Source organism: Truncatella angustata, assembly GCF_020726525.1.
Source record: "Truncatella angustata strain MPI-SDFR-AT-0073 chromosome Unknown BKA67scaffold_1, whole genome shotgun sequence".
NCBI lineage: Eukaryota > Fungi > Ascomycota > Sordariomycetes > Amphisphaeriales > Sporocadaceae > Truncatella > Truncatella angustata.
The window spans coordinates 3,378,135-3,398,409 of NW_025763381.1; the positions used below are offsets into that span (position 1 = coordinate 3,378,135).

At 50.7% G+C, this 20,275-nt stretch overlaps 6 protein-coding genes across 6 annotated transcripts; 4 read left to right on the forward strand and 2 right to left on the reverse strand.

Moving 5' to 3' along the window:
- Positions 1-382: 382 nt before the first annotated feature.
- Positions 383-1,952, reverse strand: BKA67DRAFT_510310 (thioredoxin-like domain-containing protein; the record flags this gene model as incomplete). Its single annotated transcript, XM_046097316.1, has 2 exons — positions 383-1,553; positions 1,609-1,952. The coding sequence occupies 2 exons, from the start codon at positions 1,950-1,952 to the stop codon at positions 383-385; spliced, it is 1,515 nt and encodes a 504-aa protein (XP_045964047.1).
- A 1,929-nt stretch (positions 1,953-3,881) lies between these two features.
- On the forward strand, positions 3,882-5,455 carry BKA67DRAFT_653123 (amidohydrolase; the record flags this gene model as incomplete). Its single annotated transcript, XM_046106302.1, has 2 exons — positions 3,882-3,915; positions 3,975-5,455. The coding sequence occupies 2 exons, from the start codon at positions 3,882-3,884 to the stop codon at positions 5,453-5,455; spliced, it is 1,515 nt and encodes a 504-aa protein (XP_045964048.1).
- A 482-nt stretch (positions 5,456-5,937) lies between these two features.
- Positions 5,938-7,201, forward strand: BKA67DRAFT_546209 (uncharacterized protein). Its single transcript, XM_046101376.1, has one exon. The coding sequence runs from the start codon at positions 6,181-6,183 to the stop codon at positions 6,877-6,879; it is 699 nt and encodes a 232-aa protein (XP_045964049.1). The 5' UTR covers positions 5,938-6,180; the 3' UTR covers positions 6,880-7,201.
- Positions 7,202-10,392: 3,191 nt separating this feature from the next.
- On the forward strand, positions 10,393-11,511 carry BKA67DRAFT_530042 (uncharacterized protein; the record flags this gene model as incomplete). Its single annotated transcript, XM_046099175.1, has 1 exon — positions 10,393-11,511. One exon carries the CDS (start codon positions 10,393-10,395, stop codon positions 11,509-11,511), a length of 1,119 nt encoding a protein of 372 aa, XP_045964050.1.
- A 196-nt stretch (positions 11,512-11,707) lies between these two features.
- BKA67DRAFT_511234 (vacuolar fusion protein mon-1) lies at positions 11,708-13,558 on the reverse strand (the record flags this gene model as incomplete). Its single annotated transcript, XM_046097390.1, has 1 exon — positions 11,708-13,558. One exon carries the CDS (start codon positions 13,556-13,558, stop codon positions 11,708-11,710), a length of 1,851 nt encoding a protein of 616 aa, XP_045964051.1.
- A 908-nt stretch (positions 13,559-14,466) lies between these two features.
- BKA67DRAFT_653126 (Dopey, N-terminal-domain-containing protein) lies at positions 14,467-20,243 on the forward strand (the record flags this gene model as incomplete). Its single annotated transcript, XM_046106303.1, has 4 exons — positions 14,467-17,078; positions 17,132-17,370; positions 17,418-18,883; positions 18,936-20,243. 4 exons carry the CDS (start codon positions 14,467-14,469, stop codon positions 20,241-20,243), a joined length of 5,625 nt encoding a protein of 1,874 aa, XP_045964052.1.
- Positions 20,244-20,275: the final 32 nt, after the last annotated feature.

Below are 20,275 nucleotides of genomic sequence, written 5' to 3' on the forward strand. Positions count from 1 at the left end.
AGGCAGGAGTTCCGTCACGTGCTCGCTTTTTCGTAATACAATGAATAAATACGAACTTGACGGTAAGTCGCCAACTGCATCACACGGGGTTGAAGCGTCTTACCTCAACCCAGCCGACATGGCTGCCGCGGTGATAGGTTCCTGGTGGGCACGGGGATCTGGATTCTGATTCTTGGAACGAGACATGGCAAGATTCACTGCAAACGATGCACACATGTTTAGAACGAGGAAGAAATCATTATGCCTATATGCTGAACTATTCATGAGTTTGCACTTTTATCCGTGTCCCAAGAGCGGCCCTCCGCTCCAAGCCCCGCTGATCCGAGCAGAGCAAGTCCATAACTTTACAAACGACAAGGGTATTTATTCATCCGCCAACCATTTACAACTCGTCGTGGTCAGTCTCCTTGGCAGCCTCGCTGCTGGTGCTGGTGCTGCTGCTGCTCTCCGTGGCGGCAGGGGCAACTGGAGTCTCCTCGACGGCCTTCTCCTCAACCTCGGCCTTGAACTTGCCGTTCTCCTTGACGAACTTGATGAGGTCCTCAATGGTACGGGAGCCACTGTAGGTTACAGGCTCGCTCTTGGCACCGGCGGCGTACAGCTTGATAGTAGGGAAACCCTGGATCTCGTCGGGAACATCGTTGGCAGTAGCGTCAACCTTGGCAATGACAATCTTGTCCTTGAACTCGCTCTTGGCGTACAGGGAAGCGAGGTCATCATACTTGGGCGCGAGAGCCTTGCAGTGACCGCACCAGGGAGCGTAGAACTCAATCAGGACATCCTTGGAGTCGTCAAGAACAATGTCGTTGTACGACTTGGCAACGACGACCGTGACAGGACCCTCCTGTGTCTCGGGGATGGGCTCAGACTTGATGCTAGGCTCAACCTTGCCAGCAGCGAACTCGTCAACGAAAGACTTGATCGACTCGAGCTCAATCTTCTTCTCGATGTCGAAGGGGAACTTCTGGTTCTTGACGGTCTCCTGGATGGCGAACGAAGGGAACTTGTCGGTAGGCAAGTTCAAGTTGCCGGCGTGGGCACCAAACTGCTTGGCGTCAATGGTAGCGAAGTTGATCTTGCCACGGTACTCCTCAGCCAAAGGCTTGAGGGCATCAGCGAGCTCCTTGCGCTCCTCGGCGGACTCAGCGAAAATGTAAGCAAGGGGCAGACCGGCAGACATGTAGCCAGAGTAAGTCTCGGGGCCGACCTCGCCGACCAGAGGGGTGCTGGCGGTCTTGGCGAACTTTTCAATGGCCTCAGCGTCGAACTTCTCGGTGAAGGTGGACTTGCCCTCGTCGAAGGTCTTGTAGAGAACGATAGCAGGAGCCTTGACGCCCTCGGCCGCAGCCAACTCGGCGTCGCTGGTGGAACCGAAGGGGTACGAGTCGCGGAGCTTCTCGGCAGTCTCGCTGAAGACGTCGCTGGAATCCTTGTCGGCAGCGTCGAGGTAGGCGACGAGAACGACCTTGTCGGTGCTCTTGAAGTCCTCAAGAGACTCCTTAGTGATCTCGGAGACGGCGGGAAGCGATTGCTTGATCATGTAGGATGTGATGCTGGAAAGAGCAAGTTAGCAACAGACTGGTATCGTGTCAAGCGGGGTAGACTTACGCATTCGCCTTGCGCTGACCAGAGTAAGGGGAGATGTTCTCCTTGCCTCTGAATACCTTGAGAGTGGGGTAACCCTCAACGCCGTATGTTTGGCAGAGGTCAGCCTCCTCTGTGCAGTCTACCTTGACGAGCTGGATGTTCTTCTCCTTCAGCGTCGTAGCAGCCTCCTCGTACTCTGGGGCAAGGGCCTTGCAGTGCCCGCACCAAGGTGCGAAGAACTCTGCCAGGACAAGGTCGTTGGAAGTAATGAACTCGTCGAATGTGTCCGTCTTCAGCTGGGTGACGTCCGAGGCCGAAACGGCGGCGGCGGCAGCCAACAGGCTGAAAGCTACCTTTCTGTACATGGTGAAAAGACTAAAGCAGATAGTGGTTAGTTTGGTTGGCCGACTCGTCTACAAGGCAAGAAGAGGTGATAGGAAACAGTGAACATGGTTGTTGCGCACGATCAAGCAAGCTTCATGCACACCAGCTATCAAGCGGGGGGGAGGGTCACTTACTTCTGCAAACCAAGCCTACTTGGAAAGAAAAAGAAGGATTGGTGAAGAGAAGGCGGAAAGATGAAACGGTAGAGTTCACCGTAAGAACAGAGTTGGGTGGGAGATGCTTTTTATTCGCCTGGAGAGTGGTTCCGGGGATGGGTGTATGTAGGGAGAGATGGACCTCGAGATGGCAATCTGTCCAGTCTGCGCGTATTTGCACTCGTTGGTTCCTATGCCAGCTGAACTTTCTCAATGGAGCTCAACAGCTGTGGCGCCGAAATCGAATTTCTAAGCTCAGCGTTGAACTTGACACCTGTCTTCTTACCAGGCACATATTTTTGGAGAAGGCAAAGCCGCTAACAAGCTGCTCGACAGGGATATTGAGCCCAATCAGGCCTATCTCAAGGGTCTTGCATACTTTTGTAGGAACATCGAAGCACCTACGGAGCTCGTACTGTGGTACAAGGCACCTGCAAAGCACCTCCAAAGCAACCCACGGCGGCTCTTTGTCCTGGCCAAAAACCCCACCACGACAGTGCGGAGAGCAGCAGCCATTGCATAGGAATCAACCCATTTCTCCAGAGTCTCAGCCCTGATTGGTGCCTTTTTGCACTTGCATACTTCATGCACACGGAGCCTCTCATACACCATGGCTTCTTGGCAAATGATAATGCTCAACTAATATCCATCTCACTCACTGCCGTTTCGCCTTCATCACAGATTGGTCTCTCGAAGGAGAATAATCATGATTTGATGGCGTTGAGCACTGGGAACGCGGCCTACTTGCTCATGCCGGGTACCTTACTGCGCGGACATACTGCACGTTAGCATCTTACGAGAGATGCCCGTACAGCAGTTGACCTGTGGATGTGTGGCCTATACATAGTAATGGGTCTTGCAGATCTCCGGTTTTCATCCCGCCTCACCTCGGAACACTATCGAATGATGGACGGGTACAGCCTCCGAAAGAACCTTCCTTGGGACTAGACTAGTTCGAAATCATCCGGCAGTCCAACTGTTGAATCGAAAGCCAACTTGGTCCCCGTCAGGTATTGAGGACACCTCTCTACCTGGGGTCTTGGCATTATGGTCTTTCTCTACTCAAACCCACCTTTCTCATGTTCCAGTCATCGTTCCTCTCGCTGTTTTATATGAGTTTGGAACGCTGCGTGGTTACCCCACATGTATCCTTCCGTATTTTGGCTGCGCCCGCGCCTTATCGACTGTGCAAGTAGTGTAAGCAAGCCTCACTAGATAAAGTTAAGCGCATACTCCGACAATGATGAGAATAACTGCATTTTAGAACCTTGAATAAAACCTAGAATGATGTAGTAGACGGCGGCCGAATCGGCAGGTTGTGTGATTACAAACTGCTCCAGCCGTCAGGTCTATGGACAATTTGCTCTATTTTACAGACGCAGTGGCACATAAACCAAAATACTGGAAACTCACGGCATACCACCTCGAGGTCAAATGTGCTTCTTCCTGTTCAGTCAGCTGTGCAGCTGCATAGTACAACCAGGTCTCGGAATCAATACAAAAGACTTCTACATAGTATGGTTAAGCACGATCCAAAGGTCCTCGACTGACCTTCCTATTAAGGACAAGCACGCATGTGGGGCAAGGTGGAATAAGCCACACCTTCAGTAGCATAGCATCAACACAACACGGAGTTCGGTATGATCTCTACAGGCATCGGACTAAATCTGATCAAATATGAACATCGTGAAGGACTGGTTCGTTGGGTTACACTCATTTTTTTCACCGCATCTCAGCTAGAGAATTACCACGAAGATGACGAGGAGGATTCTTGACCAGCAGCCCGCCCGTAAGTCAGCTCTGCGTTGATGATATTATCTCGGAACCTGAATCTTACTCTTGCCACAGGCTATTTTCGGGCGTCATCGGCGATGGCGGCAGCAGCCCCAGAAACCGCTCCGGCGTCAACTTCATTGATGGACTCATTGCCCTCCCGAATGTTTTCGACAGCTTTTGGCGTGACGGTGAGAACCAGAGACGATGATGCATCAGATTTCAGAGAAGATGATGCCAACGCCAGCAAGGAGAAGTACTACACCATTATCAAAACCAATTTACTTATTCCTGGTGACGGAGAGCCGCTGAAGGACGCTTCGCTTGTAATTGAAAACAAGATCATTGCTTGGGTCGGTCCACAAGCCGACCTTCCAAAGCAGTACACAGCTGCACCGCATCGGTTCTTTGAGATGCCTTATCTTATGCCAGGGCTCTGGGAAGTTCACTCACATTTCGGGGGCGAAAGTGCGGATGAGGGGGAAAGCAGCTACGTCGCCCTCGTTTCATTGCATCCTGCATCTGCAGGAGCACGGTTGTCGAAGGGCTGCTGGGAGGCATTGCAGCGCGGCTACACATCGCTTCGGGATGTGGCCGGCTACGGTTGCGAAGTCGCGAAGGCAATTGACGACGGCACAATCGTCGGACCGAACGTCTACAGTTCCGGTGCTGGTCTCAGTCAGCTCGCCGGCCACGGTGACGTCCACGATCTTCCTGCTGGAGACGTTATCAATAATTTGGGTGTCAAGAATGTACAGGCTGGCCATTGGGGTTCTGGCCCGGTCTTGGTCATTGACGGTGTCGACGAATGTAGGCGTGGTGTTCGTCTCCAAATTCGCCGCGGAGCTAGGTGCATCAAGGTTATGGCATCTGGAGGAGTCATGTCCCGTGATGACAACCCACTGTATGCTCAGTTCAGCAGGGAGGAACTCGAAACAATTGTCGAAGAGGCAAACAGGCAGGGTCGCTCTGTCGCGGCACATGTCCACGGAAAACCGGGTATCCTAGCAGCAGTCAAAGCAGGAGTCACAACAGTTGAACATGTATCCTTCGCCGATCAGGAATGCATCGACTTGATCAAGGAAAAGGGCACTATTTATGTTGCTACTCGTTTCATTGTTGATATGCTCATTCAAACAGGAGGCAAGGGTCTTTCTAAGCCACAGTGGGAGAAGGCCAAGCTCTGCGCAACGAACCATGAAACCGCCTACAAGACGGCTATCAAGAATGGCGTGACCTTTGCGCTTGGCACAGATACGCCTCCGGGATTTAATTGTGCCGTTGAGTTGGAGTATGCAGTCAAGTGCGGTATGAGCAACTTGGAAGCAATCAAGGCTGCAACCGCCAATGGGCCGTTGACGATCGGAGTACAAGCGCCCAAGACAGGGCAGTTGAAGGCTGGCTATGAGGCGGACATCCTTGGTCTGATCGAGAATCCAGTTGAGAATGTGAGAATTCTGCAGAAAAAGGATAATATCAAGTACGTCTTCAAGGGTGGCAAGCTGTTTAAGGGCCCGGGAGTTGGGCCTTGGGGCGAGGACTATGTGTTTGAATAAAGGAATTGAGTTAGGATTCTGGAAATGATGTAATACCGTATCTGTACAGATTCCCTTCGGCAGCCCTGTCTGTGAGTTATACAGGACCCAAAAGCTCATGGTTGTCATAGTTTCACTATCCAGAATTAGAAATTATCAAGGCAACGACACAGTGGGAGCGGCTTTATGGTTCTCAGGCACCATTGAATCGAACTATAGGTATATTGAAGCAGAACTCTGGACATATGTCGTTGACAAAGATTCCACGACGCATGAGGGGGATTGGAGGCTTGGACTGCTTCAATGCCCTCTTACCATGATACTTTGGTAGGGGAGCCCACCTTCTTTTCCCTTCCCGTCGGAAGCCACAGCCACGATCGCAACTTCCCTTGTGCCCCAGATTATGCGCTACACCTCAAGAGACGCACCCAATTATGCTCGATTTGGTCTTTCCACTGTACTTTAACCATGTAGAGCACCTTCTGCAAATGGCATACATCATCAAGGTTCACCTTGTGTGCCATCCAGCCGTATGGTCCATGTGACCCCTTTCACCAGCGTTCTCTCTTTACGACAATCCCAAGTCTTAGCTACTTGGTTGGTGGCCCTTTTTGGATCTGCCTCTATCAATCTGCCAAAGTCTTGGGTCTGACTGCTTTGTTAACCGAAACCATAATTAGTCCAAATTTAATGTTGCAAATTGCTTGCCAAACACCCGCTGCCCAAACAACTCAACACTTGTCGGGATGGAACAACAACAACAACAACGCATGCCACGACGCTCTCAAAGCCATGGAACACTTCGAAGCAACTATGCCCGTCAATTACGTCCGTTACACAAGCCTCTGAGCAGAGTGAATGAAAACTCCGCTTTGTTATCTTCTACAGGCGCCCTAGAGGGTATGCTCAAAACCACTACAGAAACAGGTGACATTGGCCTTTTCAGCATCAAATCTGTCCCTGGCACCGCCTTCGGCATAGCTGGACGCAGAGAACCAACTGGGCCCACATATCCTGTTCATCCTTCTCGGCAACCCATGGACAAGCCCCAGAGGCGTGATGACTGTAAGAAGCTTCCTGTACACCAAGACACGGCTTCAGACATCATTTCAATGTACGGGTCAAATAGCCAAAGTTCCGTCTCTAGCACGCAGGCGACTTTATCGGAGGAGCCGGGGCATAGGTCTTATTCTATGACCACTGTCGGATCTAGACACCTCTCTCACAATAAGTCAAATGCAACCCTGCAAAGTCAAGCAAGCTCTGCGCCACTGCAGCGACCACGGTCTCCTTTTCCATACCCTACTAGGTTGAAGCGACCAGGAGCTCGTCCGGTATCACCAGCCGTGACAGAAGCAGGGATCGTCGATTATAGCCGCATGGTCGAAATAGACAGGATCTCGCTAGTAAGTGATGGTGAAGGTGCGCCAGCCCGTTCATTTTAACTAATACTCTATCGTCTAGCGGACAGGACATGGTTCTCTTAAGTCATCTTACCCTCATGCTCACAGAAGGCCACCACCAATGGGATTTCGCGGGGATGGGAACCTGTCGACATCTTCGTCGCATGGTCGTGGGCCACCTCTAATGCGTCGACCGGTAGGATACCCGTTTCCACGCACGGCTTCTGCAGCCTCGATTGCTTCTTGGAATGCTAGCAACTCGCGTTTTGGAGATAGGGTCAACAGTTCTTCATCGAGAACATCGAGCCTGACATCTGTGGTCAACATGTACTACAAAATGCCCCCTTCTCTGAAGGCTGCACAGTTCGGCCCACCAGCAGCGCCGCCGCGGTACTATGACTATACAGAAGAGTTCGAGAACAAGCATCCACCACATATGCCGCCGCCTATTGAGCCTTTAGCTCCTGCGCCCACCAGAGCGCCAACTACGGAACGTCCACTGGTATTGAGGGAAGGGTCGGAAGTGAAACTGGCCTGTTTTGATGACGATGAAACGCCGGAAGGAGACTCTCAAGCCGAGACTGAGCCTCATTTACTGAGCGACATTGATATTGATGGAAAGTATGAAAGACAGAGTCAGAACCTTGCACAGAGTCGCCATACTTCGAAGCAGACAGCTAGCAATGAGCTTAGCACAACAACAATATCCGCTGGATCCAGGCTTGGCCCTAGGAAGTTGACTCGCGGAAGCGATATTGATATGCTGCCCTCACAAATTGGCAGAGCATCAGTGGATACCTTCCGGCCTAGCCTAGACATTGAGTCTAGGGAGGTGCCGTTGTTCAGTTACCCAAAATTCCGACAGAGCGTATCTCAGCAAACTGCTACGCCGTCCCCAGTTCGGCAAGTTCAAGTCCATATTAAGACTCCAACAATCAAGAGTGAACAAGGCGTGATAATAAACGACAATAACGCATTCGAAGACAACAGAATCGATAATGAACGGTCCATACACCTTGAATGCAAAGGCAACGACATCGACGATTGTTCAGATGGCGCCCGAACTCCTGTTCCGGTTGCACAGAGCACAAATATCCGGCATGCCAAATCTGACACAGGCGACAAAAGTCTCAGGCCGTTGTCAGATTCGTATGCTAATCTTGCCGCGCCATGCTGTCGTGTTGAAAAATCAACCCCTTTCGAATCCAGTGAAATGTCAATCGACTTGAAAAGGCCATACGGATTGCCAGCTCATCAACCACATGAGATGGAGCTTCAAAGGACAGCAAGTAGTCCACCAGAGAGCTCCAAACCTCAGATACCACACGCACTCTCGGGAGATACCAGTAAATGGTCAGAGGAGCCCGGTAAGAGCCAGGAAGACGTTGCGAAGGGTTTTGAAGGTGCCAAGGATTTACTCCGTGTTCGCTCTCGAAGCGAGAATGCCACAATATTTCAGAAGAACAACAAAGGCCTCGAAATAATGACAAAAGATCTGTCGCAATACCGCGATGACGGTGCTGCAGGACTAACCTCCTCATGTTCAATGACTCCATTGATCGCTCCCAAACCAATTTCGCCAATACGCGAACTCAAAGTCAAGAACAGCATTCCGCAACTGATGAAAGCTTTACCCTTACTGCCTGAGCACCCTGGAAATATCTCGCCGCCACTACCATTTACTCCAGGAGACGTTGATGAATGCGCCGAGATCTTAAAGCCGTACACAAGTTTGGATGGTCCCACTAGCTCGAGGAAGTCTCGACTCGCTTCCAGTCTGTTGAGCAAGCCACTGCCAGACATTCAGAAGAAGCTACCAAAAATCAGGATCAAGTCCAAGGGTCCTGCCTCTGACATCAAATCCAGCAACAGAGACTCGAGGCCATGGAACTCTGATAACAACTACCCATGGTGTAACGATGCGCCCGACATTGAGCTTGGTAACGTCCGAGCTGACCAAGCTAATCGCGCGATCAAATTGAGGCTAAGAGGATCACAAACTGTCTGCAGCGGGACGCCAATTGGTACTGTACGCCGCCACGTGGAAGCACGGAGATCTGAACCTATCAAGAAGTCCTTCGATGAGCAGCCGGAAGATTTGTTCACCATCTCTACAGGGCTCAGTGCCGCTTTCCGACAAATCGGTCGAAAATTCTCACATGGATCCAATGATAGCTTCAAGGCTCGAACCATGTCTTCATACAAAACAAAGGCAACCTCGTCTCTTGGTGGAAACATTCCCAAAAATTCACATGCTGTGATGATAGGAACAACTGTAAATCGAAAGTCAAGCAGTCAAAATTTTGATAAGAAATTCATCGTCAAACAGCATCGAGGTCTCAAGAAAAGCCTCTCCAACCTGAAGTGGCTGTTGGCGCGGGATCCGCATCGCAAGCTAAGAAACGAGTCAACAGAAGAGACCGAAGTTTTGAATGGGAAGAGGCAAGACGCTTTGGACACCACCTTTGGACTGGAGAATGTCGATTTCGAAAATCGAAATTACACGCCCGGCAGGGGTTTCTCAATTATCAGTGAGCCCCGCCCACGGTTCAGACGACGCGTGAAGACAAAGATTGCGAAATGGATGCGAGGAACCAAGAATGCCCTGAAGTATACTCCCAAAGATACCCGCGTAATAGAGATGGTTTGAAGTGAAACGAAGAAGAGAAGCACATGGACAATATTGCTTACGTTGCCTTGTATTTCTTGAGTCTTTCAAACATTGACTCTGAGGGCAATTTTTGGAGTGCGGAGGCATAATCAACCTTTGAGGGAAATTTCGAGCCAATCGAGGACAAATTTCGCTATCTCGTTCTGTCGCTTCTTCTTTGCTGGCTAAGACATTCGAGGAGTTTCTTTTATTTGTTTCATGTGTCATTCACTTGGTATAAGCTGGAGTAGAGTGCTTGAGTGCTAGGTAGCGGCGTTCGTTTCGCGGCAGGTCAAGGGATGAAGAAATAACTTTGCAAATATTTATATGTAAGTTTTAAATCCGCAATAATGTCACAGATTTGGTCGCTGTTGTTGTTTGTGGAAAATAATGCTGTACCTTTATGATGTATCTGGAGAGAAGACTCACTAGAAGCATGTTTCAATCAAACTTTAGGACTGACCTGGTATAGCCTTCAAGACCTAGCCATCGGCCCGACCACATATGGGCTGCTCCGCATAGGATAGTGATCGGGACATGTAGAAGGCATTGCACAACCATGGTCATATTTGGGAGAGTTCGAACCAATAATGCTCTGAACATACTGCTCGGGTCCTGCTGGGCCCTAATGACGCACCCCAGCTCTGACGAAAGATGCCCGACCTCCTATGCGAAAGATGCGGGCGAATTGATTTGGTGATCCTGCGTTCTTTCAGCTTCATATTCCATAGTATCAGTCCGCCAATTACCCAAACATCACATTCCTCTCGTCTGGGTTCATATTACACTCGCTTCTTGTCACAATTTTGTTTTATACCACACTCGTTTTTCTAATTATACGTTAGTATATCTAGCATCTTCTAGACCAACACCGTGATTTCAATCTTCCAAGTTAGCAAACAACTATGCTCACCACCAGGAACATAGTGCTGCCGCCTGGCGAAGGGGATACCAAAACGCCCCCTAGTGACTGCCCCGCAAGCATTTCCAGTCTCAGTGACCTCCCGGAGCGCAAAGGTGGCAACACGTTTATCACGTACAGGCTTGCTGTCATCAATGAGGACCTCGAAGACATTGAACACCTAGAGGTTTGCCCGAGATCAAGTTCCAGTCTGCGCGTCCCGGGAGACTCGTATCAGCCGCCGATACTGTCACATGAGGCGCTTGTCTCCCCCGAGGATACCAACGACGATGGGGCTGGCAGTAATCATCAGCTTGGCTTTCCGTCATTGCATACCGGATCGCCGGGCTCGGGCGTTGATTTATACCGCCAAGTGAATCGCTCAACTTTGGACGACATGCTGAAGAATATCGGGGAACGGCCATCCGCCGCCACCGCCGCCGCCACGCCAGAAGAGGCGGCTCAAGAAGGAGCCGAGAAGGAGGAGACAAGCGGGCAGCTGTCGCTCGACATGCCGTGGCGCGAGCGCTGGCTAGGGGCCACAGAGGCAACCATAGCACCGACAACCTGGGTCTGCGAAAAGACGATCTGCGGAGACCATGTGTGGGTGGCCCTCGAAAGCAAGGAGATCGACTGGCAAATGGTCGCCTGGGACCAGACACCCCGGAAGGTGTCGCTCCACTTCATGGAAGGCGGCATTCTTGTGGAGGACCGCACGTTACGACTGGACCGCTATGCCACTGTGGCACCGGCGGATACTGGGGACGATCATCTCGTCGAGGAGAGCCGGATTATCCGGTCGAATACGGAACCAGTACCAGGCTTTCATGATTGGAATGAAATGGCGCGGCTGACGCCCGTAAACTCCGGATCTGTACCGGAGCGAATGAGAGAACGTGCCCTACGAAAAAGAAGAGCATGCCACCGGAGGACCATCGGAGTCATAACACAGCGCATTCGGAATTTATTTTGCAAATCTTGTAGGAAGAATGGCTCACAAGGTTCGGAGACCTTCTCGGGGGACGACAACCACCAGGTGGCCAATTTAGCATGGGACAGAGTCGGCCCCAAGAACGAGCACCTGGCCGGTTCTAGTAACGGCCTTGTGATTTGCCGTTGTTAGCATCGTTTCAAGAAGCAGTATGGCTTTACTGGTGGATGAGAAAGGACGAGCGCTGGGCTTCGCAATGACGAGCATGGGTGATGTCTTTTGCTTGCAGTAATCATCCAGGCATCATAGCACGCTTCCATTAAATAAGGAGACCAGCAATGCCGATGGTTGTAATGTATATATTGTAATGAACTTTCCTAGGAACCGTTCAGAACACGCCTCCGCCGATAATGAATAGACGTTCCTCTTCGCGTTTCGCCCATTGTATAATCTTGTTTGCTCCCAATGTCAAAGCCTGCCTGGACGCGTTGGGCCCAGCCACACAATAGAATTCGAATATCGGTGTAAGCCATGCTAGAGATGTTGAAGTCTCGCCCACACAATGCATGACCTTGAGGTGTGTGTGTTTAGCATGGACGGTGGCGTGCAAGCTGTGGTATAGTGACAATAATCGCCGATGCGAGACTACGTCATCGAAGTGCGGCCCCAGCGATGGCATAAAAAATTGCACGTTGGCTTTCGACTTGAACAAGAAGTGGCTGATTTGCGTGTTAGGAGCAATATCTATAATCTTGGGGCGGCCTTGCTTCGCTGCTGTTTTAATGATGTCAAGACTGCCCTTCCTCTTCAATTCTTTAACAACGGTATCCCTCATATGCTGTAATGCGAAGAAGCTCTCCTTATCTGGGCTGATAAGGATGATGGCAATCTCATCTTCAGAGGAGTTCTCTGATTCCGAGGTAGTCATAGTTTCTAGCGGCGAGCCATCCAGGAAGCTGACATACATATAGAGGTAACCTTTGTTATTGAAGGCCGGGAGACATATAGGTATCCAGCTTTCGCCACCTCCGGCTTTGATGCCACCTGACTCGAACAGCATATTGAAAATGAGTTGCAGATCGCTTGGGTGAAGCGAGTATTTCCGTGGCCGGATGACACTCACGAGTTTGCCGCCAGCCACGATTAATCCATATAGCAGGCTGGTACTGCTTTCCTTTGCTTTCAAGAACACGTTGTTGATGGCGTACCGTTGTGATTTTCGTATTTTGAGGCATTCAAGAGCTCCCAGAAGCATGGAAGGAGAGCCTTTGGTGAAGCTATCAGCTAGTGACGAGATCATGGACTCGGTGCCCTCTAGAGGTTTCCGCAGGTCTGACGATGGCCGGTTCTTGAATATGTGAAGTAGGGTTGGCAACGTCAAAGTCGACAAAATCTGCATGTATAAAGCGTTAAGTTGAGACCGCAGTTGGGAGTCGCTCTCGCCCAACTTGCTGACAGCCACGAAGTACAGGGGGCCTTCTGTGACGATGACAAAGCGCGTATTACCTGCGGAAAAGCCTAGCAGGGGATCCTTTGCGCCCTCGTAGAATGAGATGATGGTTTGAACAACGCCCATAGAGGAGTTGATGAGTGCCAAGTCGCCATGACGACTGTAAATTGGTTTTCCAGCCGACGAAAGGATCATGTAATGTTTCAGCTTGGATTTCCAGATGGACAAGCGATCTGAGTCGGTCCATTGCTTCTGCGACTCATCGGGTATGCCATCGAACTCCCTCTCAAACGACGACAGCGGCGCATCATCTGCCAGTCTCGCGGCGTCGAAAGGGGGTACCGTGGCTGACTGCGACCTCAACAACTGCCAGGCCGGACTTCTCTTGTTCGTATCGCCCACTAAGAGACTCTCGAGATCTGCCGCTGGTCGTAGAGTTGGAGCGATGCTCATGACGCTCATGCTTTCGTCGCGATCGCTGGTTCCTGGATTTGTGCCCCTCGTAAAAGCAAGCTCGCTTGGTATTGAGACATTCTCTTGCCCCGATGTGGCCTGTCCCTCGCTACTGGTGTACGTGCCCCGGGAACCATCTGGGAACGACACGGTTTCAATGTTGGTTGCGGATACGGCTGTTGTTGGCTTCGAGGATAGCTTCGGGCGTTCGGGCGTCAGGGAGGTCGCCGGCTGAGTGTCAGCAGCTTGCAGTGCCGGACGTGGTGGTAGAGGAGGTGGACGATCTTCAACATCGTCGTGGGATGATGCCCCAGCATGTTCCCTGTCGCTACCCATTCTTGCTCGGCTTGTGGAGTTGCATCCTCCTGCTACTGCAGGTTCGAGTTTTGTTCATGAAATACCGCATATACCATACTGCAGCGTCAAGTACCAAAAAGCTCGATTCCCGACGTCACATGTCATTGGATTACAGGGAGGTACCAAACAGTCACATCAGGAAAACATTATGTTCAGCTATGCGGCAGCTAAGAGCTATTTTAAGTGGTGGCAGCCCAGCGAAATGGGCGTGTTGTCGCCCTAGCCTAGACTTAACGTCATTGACAAGGGGATAGAACCGTCGGAGATGGGAAAGGTAAATCGCATTCAATCCGACATAAGCAACACGTGCCATGTACCTCTTCAGAAGCCAGTGCCGCAAGACTGTGTGGTGTCTCTAGGAGCTATGGACTGGATCCTGTTAGGTAAGGACGGTGTTGTTCCAAGTGCGTACAAGTGGACTGTCGGATTGAAACCATCCATCCCATCGCATGAATGTCTTTGTGTGTTTGAGGACCTCGATAAACACATGACCGTTCTTGTGCAAAGTATCCTTGAAGTCATGAAAAAAACTTGACCACTGGCAGATAGGTGGTTCTGTAGCCTTGCAGGCGGGATCTAAGCGTGGGGTTCAACATTCCAGGGGCTGAATCCAATGAATTTAGCACTCCGTTAGCCTGCCTGCCCTGCCTGCCATTCCGACCCAGCACTGCCTACTACTGATTAAACTTAGCTGGCATGGAGTAACTACTCCGTACAGGCAACGTAATCCGCAGGACCGCCGAATGAGCTCATGCCTGCAGCCTACCTCACGCACGCTTTATACTCGCGAAACGGCATTGCTCAAGCCAGCTATGCCGCTGGGCCCTCACAACCCTACTGCAGAAGTCCTCATGGTTCCGCCATCTCTACCGCCCTAGAAACGAGCCATGAGCCTCGAAGCTGGAGCCCTCGGGTCCATGTCCCCCGAGAGCTCTGGACGCAATTCACCAGTCCCGCGACAATGGAGGAATCAGCTCAGCGCGGAGGATGCTCCGATCAAGGACAAGGCATACCGAAAATACGCCCTCGGAGTTGAGCGGGCGCTTATGCTCTTCGAAACCGCACTCCAAGAGTGGGCAGATTACATCTCCTTCCTTAGCAGACTGCTCAAAGCACTGCAAGCACGGCAGCCCAGTATCACCACCATTCCCTCCAAAGGCCTCGTCGCAAAACGACTATCACAGTGTCTCAACCCCTCACTGCCGTCCGGTGTACACCAGAAAGCGTTAGAAGTATACAGCCACGTCTTCTCCGTCATTGGAAAAGATGGCTTGTCCAAAGACCTTCCGCTCTACCTGCCAGGTCTTGCTTCGACACTCTCATTCGCCTCCTTGACGGTACGCGCGCCCTTTCTCGAGCTCCTAGAGAAGTACTTTTTGAAGCTCGACCGACGAGCCCTACGCCCTGCTATAAAATCCGTCATCCTTGGATTATTGCCGGGATTGGAAGATGAAACAAGCGAGGACTTCGACAGGACCTTGAAGCTGCTGGAGAGCTTCAAAATCGCCATACGAGCACCAGAAAGCAGAGAATTGACATCGACACATGCAAACGGGGACGAGTTCTTCTGGCAATGTTTCTTTTTGGCCTCCATCACGAGTCAAAGTCGGCGGCCAGGTGCTCTTGCGTATCTTGTCCGAAGCCTGCCAAAGTTGGGGCAAAGCCAGCCACAAGCCGACAATTCAGCAGAAGATGAGCTGTCGGACGAGCTGTCAAGCCTGGTAACGTCCCCGGAGCCTGGATTGCTTTTACGTTGCTTCGCTGCTGGGTTGGCTGATGAACAACTTTTGATTCAACGCGGCTTTCTGGATTTGCTTGTCACACATTTACCACTGGACTCCAAAGTCATCCAGAAACGAGTCAAAGCCGAAGATTTGGAGCTCCTTCTTAAAGCTGCAGTTGGCGTAGTCACGCGGAGAGATATGAGTTTGAACCGCAGACTGTGGGCATGGTTTTTGGGGCCTGAACCTTCAGGCCACGACAACGAAACCGAGCCCGAGTCCCCGAGTTCGCCATCCGAGAATCACCATGGCTACCTTGCTTCAAGGACGACGTACTTCGAGGACTACGGTCTGCAGGCATTGACGCAGGCACTGTTATCGATGATCAGAACAGCCTCTGACACAAACCCGACAGAGAGGGCACGTCCATACCGAATATGTCTTTCCCTTATGGACAGATGGGAGATAGGTGGTCTCGTAGTCCCAGAAATATTTCTGCCCATTGTCGAAAGTGTGAGGGACTTTAAAGGCCGTGCTATCGGCAAAGCCGAGTTCAATGAGGTTCTTCGCAGTGCCAGCGTATTCTTTGACGGTGTCGAGAGCGGACTCATCTATGGTGAGCTGGTTAGTCTGGTTGCGCAAGCTGTTGGTCCAGGCAACTCATCCTATACCCAACGCGTTGATAAAATAGGCCTTGTGCACTTCGTCATGGGCCATTTCAACATTCGAGAAGAAGAGATGATCACCATACACGCGCCTCTGGCAGCGCTTTCCATCTTAGCAATGCTAGAAGACTCTAAGATTCGAGGTCATCAGATACCAACCAGTACTGCCCAGGGCGATGCTACCCTTTCCGATCAGGCACTGAATGTGGCCCTCGGCCTGATAGACCTGGTTCCGGAACGCGCATTTCCCACAAAGGTTGCGAGCAAAGACTCGGCCAGCGCTCTGGACAGTCATCCCGTTGCTTCAGTATCGAATAGTGACCTGCTTAAAAAGATCAAGAATTTCTATGTCAGTGATCAAGGCAATCTCGAAGCCGCACCGCTGCCCTTCTCTGCTCGGAATGTAGGCGATCTCCTGCTCAGGAAAGCTTGCAATCTCGTTTGCGATAGCTTGGTTGCGAAGGAGGCTTCACAAGACTTGACTATCAGAGCCCGGCTTCTGGCGCTGCTCTTGGCTAAAGTGCCTGACGAGTATCACTTGGAGACAGAAAGACTGATATCTGACATGCAATCGAGCCTTTCCACACTCGGGTTGCCTTTCAAATACTTCAAAGCAATGCTCTCATTGTCTACACAGCTATATGGCAGCTCGAGAATACAGCCATTCTCCCTTTCAAATCTAGTTGAGCCATTGGTAGGCCATGCTTGGGGCTTCTTGTCACTTTCTGAGCCTAAATATCACGTTGAAACGGTAAAATGTCTCTGGCAGCTACAATCTGCACTCGGCCCTCAAAGTCGAGATATCGAGAGTGCCATTGCAGCTCTGATGATGAAAAATGACACAACTGGAAGTTTTCCCATCCGACCAGCAGATACTGGACGAAGTTTCGGCATTCTTTGGTCCCATACTCTTCAGGAAGGAAATACTGACCGACGAGCTCCGAAGACGCCAATGGGAGAAGGGGTACTGCAGTTCCGCCTATCTGGCCAGGATTACTATGAGATCATGCTTACTCGACCTCTATTTCTCATGCTTGATTCTTTACTTGACGACCGAACACAATTGTTCATGGCTGTCAAGACCTGGCTTAACAATATGCTAGGCATCGAGAAGTATGTATCCTAAGATACCATTACTGATATATTCCTGCTGACATACCTGGAAGACTGTTCTTAGTATTTGTCACAAAATTCTCGCAATTGCAATTCCTGCGTAGCCTGCCGAAAACTGCAAGCCCCGAGGCTTCGAAACAATCGATAGCATTCTCAACAGAGGACGACCTGGACATGGGTCTCTACTATCTGCGCACTTTATCCAATATGTTCCGCTGGGCACCTGATGCGTTTTTTGGTGTATTAGCGACAAGAATGCTCGATGACCCAGGAACACAACTCTCGGAGATCAGTAAGTAATTTGAGCCATATACATAAATCGATACTGACTGCTTTCAGCCGGAACCGAGGGTGACATATCAATCCAAGAGTTCTTCCTTCAAGTTTGTCTGAGATGCATAGCTGGGAACAAGTTCCCAGAAGACAGACAAATGCAGTTGCGTATCGCGCAACTTCACAGATGCGCCCTAACCCTTCTTCACCAAATATTGCTAAATCCATACGCAGAGTCACTATCCAACCTGCATTTGGAGAATGTACTGATTGACCGGTTGCATCAATCCCTCAACAGCCCGGATCCATACATTCAAGTGCTTCTTTTAGATGTCGTCTTTGCTGCACTCAAGTTGAGGGACGTGTCACCTAACGAGCTTCCATCGTCTCCGACAGGAGAGAAACGGGCGCTGAATCACCCCAATGGCAGTCTCCGCTTATCGTCCACCAATATTGAGAATGTCGCAGAAATCACAGCACCACCGCCATCTCTGCTCAAATGCATACAGGATGGCTTGAGCTCGGTCAACAGCCGCCCGGTACTAGACAGCTGGGTAGGGTTTTTGACCGAATGTCTTCCTTTATACTACAACACCATTTTCCAAGTGTTGATCCCACTTGTTGAGACTTTGTGTGGACAAGTTCGAAATACCTTTGAAGATCTGCAGAGGATCTTCAGGCAGAATGCAAAGACTACGGTGGGCTTGAACGCCCCAGAATCTACACTAATCTCTTTGCTCAATGCACTCGAACAAGTCCTTGCGAAGGCTCATGATCAGCTATTGGCTGAAGAGGCTAGAGCCCAAGTCGTCAAGAGCCCTGATCAACAGTCGCAAGGTTTCTTCGGGAACATGGTATCCGGAGTCTTCAATTCAGAAGCCCCTCAGTCACGGAGCGCCACCGCGAACGACAGACTTACAGTATTACTCGCATTTCAGGATGCGGTCCGCATATGTTTCAGAATCTGGTCATGGGGCCAAGGAAGTGAAGCTGCAACGTTGGATAGCAGCTCATCCTTGTCATTTAACTACACATCTTTACGCATGAGAAACCGTGCTAGGCGCCTCCTGGAACATGTCTTTGCAGCTGAGGCGCTCGAATGCCTGGAGACTGTCGTTGACATATGGCGAACATCCCTGGGCAGTTCTGATACGACAAAACAATCCGAGGTATTTAACCTCCTGCCTGCTCTTGACGGTTCTCGTCCACGGCACACTATACCGGCAATATTCAACGCCATCTATAGCCGGACGAACCCGAACGCCCTTGATCCCTCGAGAAAATCTACTTTGACAATATCACTGCAAGACACGGACTTGGTCATATTCCTCGTTGACTACGCCCGATCGCTAGAAGATGATGCTATGGATGAGATCTGGCAGGACTGTATGACATTTCTCAGAGATTTGCTCGGCAATCCTTTCCCTCATCGGCAAACGCTTCCCAGCTTGTTAGAATTTGCCGCCATCTTGGGCGAGAAGGTAGATAACACAAACTTCGGGGAGCAGCGGAAAATGCGGAGGGAACTAGGTGTAAGTGGCCCCTTTCTCTCGTTCTCAGGTATAAGCATTAACATCTACACAGGATTTGTTCCTCCGGCTCTTGACTGCTATCTTCACCACGCGTCCAACAGCTTTCTCAGAAGGGAATTCGACATCGCCCACAGAGAAGCCAAAGTCCGTGGAGCGACGAACACAATCACCCCCGGAAAGAGCCGATGATGTAGTCGGCATATTATCGGTCATTGTGCCCAATCTTCCAAAGATTCTGGTGGAGTCCGAGAGAGTTCTCACCGCCGCGGGCGCCATCTCGACAAATGTTATTGGACCATCAATACGCTCTAAAGGCTTTCCCGAGACCATTTCAAAGGGCACACTGACGCTTTTGCAAGAACTCACACGCCTGCCAAACAATCAAAAGACCTGGAAAAAGGACATCGGAGACGCTTTCAATGATGCAAAGTTCTTCGGCTCTTCCATGCCACTTGTTCAGAGTCATTGGTTACCGTTGCTCAAGCAATGGACCGTTGCAGACAAAGATCGCATGGTCGAAATCTTGAGCCGTATCACACCTCCTACCACGGCAGGTATTGTGTTTGGCGTAGGCGCTACGTCTGCACGGTTGGAGGCGGACCGCAAGACTCAACTCAACTTGCGTCGCGCGGCAACGCTGATTCTTGCTTCGCCGGTCGATGCCTTTGTAGCAGACCTTTCAACCATCACCGAACGTCTTGTTGAGCTACTTGCTGCCACATCAACTTCCTCGCCTTCCTCCACCACGCGGGCCGAGATTTATATGGTCGTGCGAGCCCTAGTTCTTCGTACCTCCGCGATCCACCTTTCGCCGCTATGGCCCATCATCAACTCCGAATTACATGCAGCCATTTCTTCCATCGCCACTTCTGACAGCAATTCTTTAGGGGATACGTTTAACAACACATCAATCCTCCAGGCCTGCAAACTTCTAGACCTCCTTATTTGTGTGGCCCCGGACGATTTCCAGCTACATGAGTGGCTATTCGTCACTGACACCATCGATGCAATATATCGCTCGCCTTCTTACCAACCAGTTGCACTGGTTGACGAACTTTCAGAAGAGCTCGGTAACAGTTCATTGGCAAATAATTCAGCACTTCAGACAGAAAGCGCAGCTATAATGGCAGCGTCAGGTTCCAATCGACGACCGCTTCTCGGGCCAGGCGGCATTCCCGATGAATTTGGAAGTGACCGCAGGGATGAGCTAGTAGCTAAAATCTTGAGACCTTTCTTTGGACAGCTAAGCATCTTTGCTTTCGAGAGCAGGTATACTATGGGTCCAGTTGACGAGGAAACCGCACTGTTAGGATTGTTGAAGGACATATTTGACGAGAAGAGCATCGTAAAAGCTTTGTAGAAAAAAGCCAGAAAGAGGAGAGGGCGAGGAAA